This window comes from Rhinolophus sinicus, chromosome 6 (genome assembly GCF_057876585.1).
Source record: "Rhinolophus sinicus isolate RSI-liver-muscle chromosome 6, RSI-T2T, whole genome shotgun sequence".
NCBI classification, from domain to species: domain Eukaryota; kingdom Metazoa; phylum Chordata; class Mammalia; order Chiroptera; family Rhinolophidae; genus Rhinolophus; species Rhinolophus sinicus.
Genome location: NC_142506.1, coordinates 68,800,202 through 68,810,361, shown reverse-complemented (window position 1 = coordinate 68,810,361; position 10,160 = coordinate 68,800,202). Strand labels below are relative to the sequence as shown.

At 58.9% G+C, this 10,160-nt stretch overlaps 1 protein-coding gene across 1 annotated transcript; it reads left to right on the top strand.

The window, feature by feature from the left end:
• Positions 1 to 4,508, top strand: TNNI1 (troponin I1, slow skeletal type). The gene is made up of 6 exons (XM_074316333.2): positions 1 to 150; positions 621 to 752; positions 1,370 to 1,459; positions 2,352 to 2,528; positions 3,265 to 3,374; positions 4,207 to 4,508. The coding sequence occupies exons 2-5, from the start codon at positions 627 to 629 to the stop codon at positions 3,370 to 3,372; spliced, it is 501 nt and encodes a 166-aa protein (XP_074172434.2). The 5' UTR covers positions 1 to 150; positions 621 to 626; the 3' UTR covers positions 3,373 to 3,374; positions 4,207 to 4,508.
• The last annotated feature ends 5,652 nt before the right edge of the window (positions 4,509 to 10,160 follow it).

The window sequence follows — 10,160 nt, the reverse complement described above, 5'->3', positions numbered from 1 at the left end:
AGGGCTCTGGATAATGATGGTGACTCTGGCAGCACGCATCGTGGCCCGGCCCAGGTCTCCTGCTCTGCAGCCTCTGCCTCACCCTGTCTCTCCCCTTCTCGCCTTCAGAGAAAATCCAAGATCACTGCTTCCCGCAAACTCCTGCTGAAGGTGAGGCCGGGTGCTGGCTCTGGGGGACACTGCATGTAGGTGCAGGGGGGGGCGGGGGGGGCAGAGGGGAAGCAGTGTAGGCAGAGCAGCTGTGAGAATCCCGGGAGGGAAGAGGAAGGAGGCAGGGGGAGCCTGGCTGTCCCCTGGAGCCAGAGGTCCAGGGCTGGAGGGTGAGAAGACTGGGCTGGGACAGAGGAACTTGCCGTTTTGCTAAGAGTTTCTCTCTTTGGAGCTCTGTGAGCCTAGCCAGAAGAGGGAAAGAGGAGCCGGGGGGAAGAGCACGTTCCAGGGCCCACGCGCGGCCTGCCTGTCGCCAACACACACACTTGCGCACTCAGCGACCTCCAGTTCACACGCTCCCAGGGCTGCCTGGTCTGGGCCCTGACGAGCGTGTGAGCCCGGAGCCCCGGGCGGGCGCAGCTGGCGTCTGCCCCCCCTCAGGCCGGAGGCTGACCTGCCCTGTCCTGCAGAGCCTGATGCTGGCCAAAGCCAAGGAGTGCTGGGAGCAGGAGCAGGAGGAGCGCGAGGCTGAGAAGGCCCGCTACCTGGCGGAGCGCATCCCCACGCTGCAGACGCGGGGCCTGTCCCTCAGCGCCCTGCAGGTGAGCCCTTCAGGCTGGGGCTGGGGGCGACACCGGGGACCACGTGGCAGGAGCCGAACTAACGGGCTCCCAGCTCTGGAAGGTTAGGTCCCATTTACAGACACAGGAAGCGAAGTGAACCTGGTGGGGCTGAGCCATCCTGACGCGTGGACGGGGAGGCAGCAGAGGGCAGGACTCGGGATGCCCCAGGTCTCCAAAGACTTGCCGTCCCTCCCTACAGAGGGGTCTTGAATGGATTTAAAACACTGATAACTGTTCAAATGCCAGTGATTGCAGATGAGAGAGTGGAAGGAAACACATTAAAATGTCACCGATGGTTATCTCCCCTGGTGGCATCACTAGTCGCTTTTATTTTATTATTTTTGTTTAAGACGCAATTTTCAAAATTTCTATAATTAACTTATTTTTACCACAAGACAACTTTTTAAAGAAAACAAGATACTCAGAAAGGAAGACACAGGGCTTCGACGTCCAGAGCTGTCAGCAGTCAGGGACCTCAGGCGTAGGGAGGGGCTCCTCAGCTTCTGTCTAGAGTGCAGGTTCCGCCAAGCGGAGAGGGCCCAGGGACCTGGCCTGGAGGCAGAGAGGGAGGCTGGACGCCCACTCCTGTCCCCCAGGACCTGTGCCGGGACCTGCACACCAAGGTGGAGATGGTGGACGAGGAGAGATACGACATCGAGGCTAAGTGTCTGCACAACACCAGGGAGGTAAGCCCAGGACGGGGGTTGGGTGCACTGATGCCGCGGCTTGGACCAGGTCTGCTCCTTCTGCAGGGCCTGGGAGGTGGCCACGTCGCAGGACACTCCGGCCCCATAGGGCTGCAGACGGCAGAGAGAGGATAGCCACACAGATGAAGGGCACTCACTTCCTCCCTGCTGGCCCACGGGTTTTTCACTCCACAAGACTCACTTGCTTGCAAAGCACATCTAACCTTTGCCAACAACTTCTGTAGGCCTTTGCTCCTCCCTCCATGCCTGTGGGTGAAGTAGGTGCTATCGTCTGCACCTCCCAGAGGAGAACACTGAGGTTCAGGAGGCCCAGGTCTGGGGAGACCCCCCTCCAGGATGCAGGGCTCCCTCGGTTCCGTCCAGACCCTGCTCCACGGAGAGGCAGGGCATCTGCTGCTTCTGGGCACTTGTCCTGGGGGAAGGCATAGGCAGGGACCAGAGCCAGTCCCCTCCTTCCCATTTGTCCCCTGAGAGTGATGACCTGTAGGCTCACTGATCTCCCCAGACAGCACATCTTGGAAGTCCCCCAGGGTCAGGACCTGGCCTGTATCTATCTCATGGGATCAAAGCTGTGCCTCAGCGGCTGCCCTGGAGGTTCTGTGGGGAGGGATGAGTCAGGAGGCTGGGGAACGAGACGACCAGGGTTTCCGTGGGGCGGGGTGGCCCTAGCTATTCATGGCCATGCCACAGGGAGGCCAGCTGGCTTCATCTGTCCATTGACCGTCCGTTTGCTTATCAACAGTCACGTGGTGGCTACTTGTAAAGCAGTGGGTGGGTCTGCGTGTCTGGTCGCCTGGCCTGCAGGCTGGAGCAGTGGGGCTCAGCCCTGGTTGGCCCCCCCAGTGAGCCCTGCCCCGATCGTCCCCTGCAGATTAAGGACCTGAAACTGAAGGTACTGGACCTCCGTGGGAAGTTCAAGCGCCCGGCGCTGCGTCGCGTGCGTGTTTCCGCCGACGCCATGCTGCGTGCGCTGCTGGGCTCCAAGCACAAGGTGTCCATGGACCTGAGAGCCAACCTCAAGTCTGTGAAGAAGGAGGACACGGAGAAGGTGAGGGCTGGTCCCCAGCACCTGTCACCCGCCAGCCTCCGCCGTCACCACTGACAGCTGTGAGCAGGCCCTGGAGCTCCTGTCAGAACATTCTAGAAGCCCCAGGAGACCAGTGATGGAGTCTGATCGTGCTCATCTTTCCCTCGGGCTGCGCCCAGTCTGAGGACGAGACTGGGACACAAAGCCACACCAAGCACACAGCACCCCGTGAAGAGGGTGTGGGGGCTTCGGGGGCTGGGACGCACTGCCCTCTGTCACTGAGGGGAACTCAGCAGGTCACCCACAGTCCCAGCACACAGGAGCAGATGTTAGGGACCTGAGTTCAGGCTCTTACTCAGCAACAAACCACTCCAGGTGGGTTGAGCTCGCAGCGTCCGTGCCCAGAGTGTAAGAGGCCAGGTGGGTGAGAAATGGAGGAAAATATGGTCTTTGGCCCAAGACACTTTGTATGGAGAAGAGGCAGACCAGGCAGTGTGCTGAGGAAACAGGAAATGAGCCAAATGAGCAGGAGGAAGGCTTCTTGGAAGAGGTGGCCTTGAGCTGCTGAGCGCCAGACCAGGAGGGTGGCGTGGGGGCCTGGAGGAGAAGCTGGGCGGCGGTTCCTTGGGGTGGGGACGGGCCCCGTAAGCCCCACGGTCCCCCTGAGCTCCAGACCCACGCAGCTGCCTTCTGCCTGTGGAGCCTCAGTGTAGCGAGGGCCCGGTGAGTATCTGACGTGCGTGTGGCCTGCCTGTAGGAGCGGCCCGTGGAGGTCGGCGACTGGAGGAAGAACGTGGAGGCCATGTCTGGGATGGAAGGCCGGAAGAAGATGTTCGATGCTGCCAAGTCTCCCACCTCCCAGTAAAGGTACCGGGAAACCAGCCCCCATCCCCTCAGTCCCACCGAGTCTACAGGAGGAGAGGGACCCCAGGACAGGGCTGGCGGGCTGCCGTGTGGTCAGCTCTCACGGGTTCAGCACCATGGGACCTTGGGCCCCTCATTTACAGATGGTCCCCTCATCTGTAATTGGGGGTTATATCAGGTCAGGGTTCTCCAGGTACCACCGGAGCTGCCAATGCCCAGCCCCACCCCTGGCCCACTGAATGGAAACCCAGGGCCAGCCCTCCGAGTTCTGATGCAAGAGTTTGAGGTCCACTAGGTTAGATGACCCCTGGGGATACTCCAGCCCTGACCTTCTGAAAGTCTAGGCTCTTTTAACTTCCTCAGCCAGTTCTGCAAAGCACCCAGCACCCCAGTCCCTGCCCTGAGGGGTCTGTTCAGAGAAGACTGCCTGATCTCTGAGGAAATGGCTGAGGAAACTGGACAGAGCAGCAAAATTCGGCCCCATGAGACCCTCTGGGGGTGTGTAAGGGGACATGCCACAGCCCTGTCAGAGCAGGTGTTCACCCACCAGAGAAGTGATGGGTGGGTGTCAGGTGTCACGCAGGGTGGTGCCTCAGAAGCAGAGGCGCGAATTAAGCAGGAAGGAAGGGGGCTGTAAGGCCAGACTGGGCAGAGCCCACTGTGAAGGAGCAGTGCCTGGGCTCGGTCGGAAGGGAGCTTGGGGCCCTGGGCTGAGAAGCACCGTGGGAGATGGTACAGCCCAGGGCACGCTGGGCTGAGAAGTCCCGGGGCTGCCTGTGCTTGGGGTAAGTCGGGGCCACTGGGACTGACGGCTGCCACCTCTTTGTCCCCACAGGCCACTTGCTGCACTGACCCTGGGTCCCCTGCATGCTCCTTCCTCTGCGTCTCTCTGCACCCCCCAACCCATCCTGCCCCACCTCTCCCTCCAGCCTGAGTGCCCTCCTCCGGAATCAACAGACACGAGAGAACCACGGTTCTGAAGACCTCCCCCCAGCAAGGTGGGCACCCCCCACACATACCGGTGTCACGGCTGTAGCACCTCCCCCCAGCCCCCTGCCACATCCTTCCTTGGCGGCTCTGACATATAGAGTGTCACAGGCATCGTGGCCCATCCATTAAAACCCCAGTGTCTGGTCACTTTTGTAGCTCTGGCCGTGAGCGCTCGGGAGAAACGGAAGACGGGGGTCTGTGAAGAGAGGGCTGGGTTGCTCCTGTCAGGAGCTCCGTCGGAATGAGGGCTAAGGAAGTGGCAGCGCCTACGGCTCCCCTGGGACCCCTCTGCCCAGTCCCAGTGACCTCACACAGCATACCCTCCCCATCCAGGATGCACAGCTCCCCCCAAGCCCTGACCTCGGAAACAGCCCCAGCCATCGAGAGGGGCCTCTCCATTCCGAGCCGCTTGCCAGCCTGATTTCACTCTCCCCTTCCTCTGCAAACCTGGGTCCCCTCTCTCTGGTGCCGCTGGATATTCCTAACTATTGTGGGCTGAGAGGTCAGGGTGCTGTCAGACCCCCACCTTGTCCTGCCTGCACAGGGCAGGGGGCTGCTCCCCAGTGGAGGAACACCTTGCAGTTCTGCATCTGGACACCAGGTGGCGACTTTCCATCTCGCCCCTGGGCTCCAGTGTCCCTCCTGCACCTGCTGGCTCTACCAGTCTCCACCCTCAGCCCAGTTATGTCCCTTCACACTCGTGGACGGGTCACATCCCAGTGAAAGGGCAGCAGTGGTCTGTCCTCCATCCCAGGGTCAAGTCCTTTCTCCATCCCACTGACATCTGGACCCAAAGCCCAGTGAGTGGCAGCAGCCTGCTGGGGTGGATGGGGGCTTGGGGCAGCCTCCCCTGTACCCCACACCAAGGAGAGTGGCTCCGGTGGAGCAGAGACCACCGCTCCGGGCCAGAGCGGAGCCTGGCTTTTCAGGGCGGTGTCGTGGTGACTCTGGAGCTGAGCCCACAATGGAAGTGGCTGGTTCCTGACCGGGGCCCCTTGGCTTTCTGACTGTCTGAGCACTGGTCCAGGGGAGGGGAGCCTCCTGCCACCTGCCTGCACGTCCCCGGCCTGCCCTCTGCTCCCAGTGTATTGTCTGCTATAAATGCAGAGGCTGGGTGCAAAGTGCAGTGCCAGCTGCTCTCGGGGGCAGGGTCTGGCACCAGGGCTGCTAGGCCGCCAGCTAGCAAGGGACCAGCAATGTAGGATGCGTAGGGGAAGGGGCAGCGCTCTGCCCAGGGCTCCTGCCACAAACAGCTCAGTGGGCAGAGCGGCAGACAGATGTGTGCAAAGAGCACACCTACCATACCCAGAAACCCTTATCACAGACATGCCCAGTGTCTGTTTCCACACTACACACACACACAGCCACACACCTGAAGGTCCTGTCGGGGGACTCTGTGATGTGACACAGAGGATGAGGATGGGCTTTGTACCTAGGCAGCCACAGAAACCCACCTTCCCTGCCTCCCAGGTCCAAAGCCTGGTTTCCTGGCTTTGCCTCTTCTCAGCACTTTGAGAAGTTCCACAGCCAAATGTCAGTTCTGCCATTCAGCTATTAAGCAGGGGTCCTCACCCTGCCCTACAAAGGCGGGGGACCAGCCCCGGGCCAGACTCAAAGCAAACACCTGGGTGCAGAGCACCTGCGGGCGAGGACTCTGGGGCCAGCAGCACACGCCCGAGGTGGGGGCCCTCAGGCCGTCCCAGGGCCTCCTGGAGGTCCACTGGTCCCTCCTGCTTCCAGGCAAGGCTAGACGAGCCCACCTCCTGTGAGGACGGATGGCGCAAGGGCAAAGAGGCGGGAACACTCCCTGAGTGCGAATCCTGGGGCACCCTGAGTGGACGAGGGGAGGAGGGTCTGGCACAGGGCTCCTGTGGGTGGACAGCACGCTGGGCAAGGGGCTGGGTCTTAAGCTGCAGCCATGGACAGGGCCTGGCTGGGAGGCATGGAGTAGAGAGTCGTGATTCCACTCCAGTCCCTCTCACCATGGAGGGTGCTGGACCCCACAGGACACAGGACACCAGAGCTGGGAGCAGGGCCTCCTCTGAGTGACAGCACATTCATGACCCACCAGGCACCACTCTACATACTTAATCCATTTAACTTTCGCAACCTCCCTCTGAGAAAGGCATTATCACAATTCCCATTTTATAGATGGGAAAACCGAGGCACCGAGAGGTTAATACCCTCCCGTGGTCACACAGCCAGTCAATGGAGGGGCCAGGACTTACTTATCCCAGGCAGTCTGTTAGAGTCCATACTCTTAGTTATCATGTTAATAATAATAATAATTATTATTCCTACAACCTGAAATGCTTTATCAGAATTACAGCACTGTATTCCCACAGAAACCTAAGAGGTAGATACTGTCATCTCAGATTTACAGAGGAAGTGAAAGCTTGGAGAGTTGAAGCTACGGGCCTGTTACACAGTGATGGCGGCGGGCTGGCAGTGGGAGCCTGGGCCTGACTGCTTTGCGGTGTTCCTTTTCTGGGGTCGGACTTGCCTCAGCGCAACCCAACCAGCCACTTTCCAAAGGGACTCGGCTGGGGGTACAAGGGCCCCCACACCCGCACCTGGGGAGTTCCAAAAGCCCCACTAAAAGGGACGTATTCGAATAAGATGCAAATGACATCCACATGTCATCACTGCCCATTGGGGCTGGGGTGGAGGAATGGGCTATTCGGGGGGTGTCTGGCAAACTGACACATACAGCTGGTGGGCCTGGGGCTCCTTGGTAGAAAGGACCAGGGCAGAATGGCCCGTGCCACCACCCGCCTGTCCCAGCCTGGCTCTCCTGCTCCCTGAGGCCCCTCCCTCCACAGGCAGGAGGCTGAGCTGCTGTGTCTGGAGCCCGCCTCGCACTACCTAGTGCTCAGGGCTGCAGGGGCTAGAGTGCCCGGATGAGGAGGGAGCCAGTTAAACATTAGCCCCAATGGCCCCCTGCGAAGTGAGTCAGATTCCCCACAGGCTCCAGGCTGGGCAGCCAGGGGGGCAGCTTCGTTCCAGATGGGTGACCAAGCTACCAAAGCCCGGACAGCTCACTGCGACCAGTGCAGACAGCAGCCTCCTCGCCAGACCCCAGCAGGGCTCTCCTCAAAAAGCCCCAGAGCTCACCACCTGGGGGTCCCTTCACTGGACAAAAGGAGCGAGGGCACTCTCTTACTCCAGGACACACTCCTGAGCTGGCCTGTGGGTCCCCTGAGGCCAGTCTGAGCAGCACGAGCTCTATAACCCTTGGCACAGGGCACTGCGGTCAAGGCCTGGAGGCCCAGAGAGGGACAGTGACTTACTCAAGGTCACAGACCTAACCGGGACTAGATCCCAGGTCCCTGGACTTCCAAGCCACCGAGAACACTGGGTGTGGAGAGAACTTCAGTCCCCCAGCCAGAAGCAGAGGCCTGGGCATCAGAGCAGGTGGGCCACCTTTGGCCTGGGATTCAGCGTCCAGCTGGCTCCAGTGCCAGCACCTGGCCCTCTCACTGTTGGCACAGGCTGGGTGACCTGGCCCTTCGCTCCAGGTTCAGGAGAGAAGTATGGCCTCACCTGAGAGCCGGGGCAGGTGTTGTGAGTTAGGAGCCCTGTGGGGAGGGGTGTGTGTGTGACCGCTCGTGAGTGTTCATCTGAAGGGACGCGCAGTGTGTGGGAACATGAACGTGGCACACAGGTGGGTGGCTTACCTGCTCGTGAGTGTGACCATGCCTATGTATGTGTCACTTAGCACTTCCCAGATGCAATTCTCCCGGTCAGCTCTTTGTGACCAAGTTTCAACTGCTTCACTGCCCGAAGAGGGAACCAGGGCCACCATGGTCAGATTTCCATGAAGCAAAATGTAGAAAAGGGCTCCTGTGTCCTGAAAGTGGGCATGCCTTCATTTTACTATTTTAGGGTTACAACAGCCTTTGCTTACGGGCTGGGAGGGTGGCAGGCAGTAACTGCTTTTTAATGTTAGTACTTCACAAAATAAAATGGTGACAACACCGTTAGGGTATTCCCACTTAAATATATATATTTAGTTAGTTTGTAAAAACCAAGAGCCAGGAAACCACTGTCCAGGATCCTTTGGATGTGGGTCTTGTCACCTTGCAGAGGGAATGGAACTGATGTGTCAGGTGTGACTTCTCACACAGCTGGGGCCCGCGAGACCCCTGGATCTCCATTGTGGCCTCTTGGGGGAAGGAGAAGGTGCCCTGTGAATGCAGGGACAGGGGGTGGGGGATTCCAGAGCCTGACATCTGTTCTGGGAGGATAGAGGTGACCCCTTCCCACCCTTGGCTGGGAAGTCTTGGAAACCCCTGGCTTTGCCCAGGGACTTCCCATGTGAGATGCCTTTTTCTCGGACTCCCCCCAGAGGAAGTAACAGTACACGGTCAGTGTTTAATGCTTGTAGGGTAGACAGAATTACAAAATGAACACCTGCACATTTTAAGAACTAGGCAGTTGCACATTGGAAGCCACTGGGCCCCTCTACCATCGTGACCCTTCCTCTCCGCCAGGGAGAACACACCCCTCCCTTTTGGGCGTCATCCCCTGGCCTGTTGGTGTGACGTCACCACACCTGTATGAATCCCTAAACAACACCTGGCTTGCTCCACATCTTTGTGGTCAACCGGACACACAGGCGTGCTTTCTGCTTTTCCCCCGTTCGAGCTTGAGCTTGGAATAGTCCCCCCTGTGCATACACTTACCGGGAGCTTATTGTCTCTGCCGTGAAGTGATGCAATTTACCATCGTTTATTCACCCACGTTCCTGTGGAGAGCCATGTGGGTGCTCTCCCGATTTTTGTTGCTGTAAACGGTGCTGCTAGTTGGTGGCACTTTGTTCCTACAGCCCTAGGAGCCTACGAGGCTGACCAGCACCGGACCCAGGGCCTGGCACGTAGAAAGTGCCTGGTAAATATTCACAGTAAATATTCACACATGCCGTGCATAATTTGTTTCCTCACTTATTCAGTCGTCTGCATACCAACCGTCCGTGTCTTTGGGCTTTTATATCTGTAGAGAGTGTGTCGGGTTTTGGACTTCCAGACACCCCATTGTTCCCTGGCTTCAGGAAGGGTCCCTACAAGGGCCAGGCTTCAAATGACCAGCAGTCTCTTTCTTCCTAAGTGATTTGCCCCAAGTCATGTGGTCCATAAGTGGCAGAATCGAGCTCAAAGCCAGGTCTCCAGGCTCCCAGTCCCTGGAAACTCTCTCCTCACCTATGCCAAAAAGGACGGCTCCCTGGAGGAGGTGCATTTAGGGAAGGACATGCCACATCAGGCTGGCTGTGTGTGTTTCAGGCTTCTGCTCCGTTGCTGGCTTGCCCTTCCCTGAGACCTCAGAGCTGGAGGGCAACTGTGAGACCATCCACCCTGGATCAGTGCCAAAGGGAAGCCAGGCTGGGAGCAGGGCCCAGCAGATGCTCACAGTCCAAGCTCCTTCGCCCAGGTGCCTAGGGCTGTACCCCATGCGTCTCAGAGCAAGAACTGTTGCTGCTGCTGACCTTGCAGCTCTGATCCATCAGGGAATATTCCCCAATGTCAGCCCACCTGAGGCTGCTTCCTGGGTAGGAAGCACGTGCTCCATCAGCCCAGATGGCTGGAAAGGGAGCCAGGTGGCTCTGGTGGTGACTGAGCTGCCTCAAGTTGCCCCCAAATTCCAGGTCCAGTTGTCCATGCCTACACCTTCCTTCTGGGGAAAGCGGAGCCTCTGGTCTGTTATACACCCTCCCCCTCCAGCCCAAAGTCCAGTACCAGTGAGCGAGGACAGGACATCTTCGCGTTTTCAGTGCTGTGGGCTCTCAAATGTTTGCTTAATTGA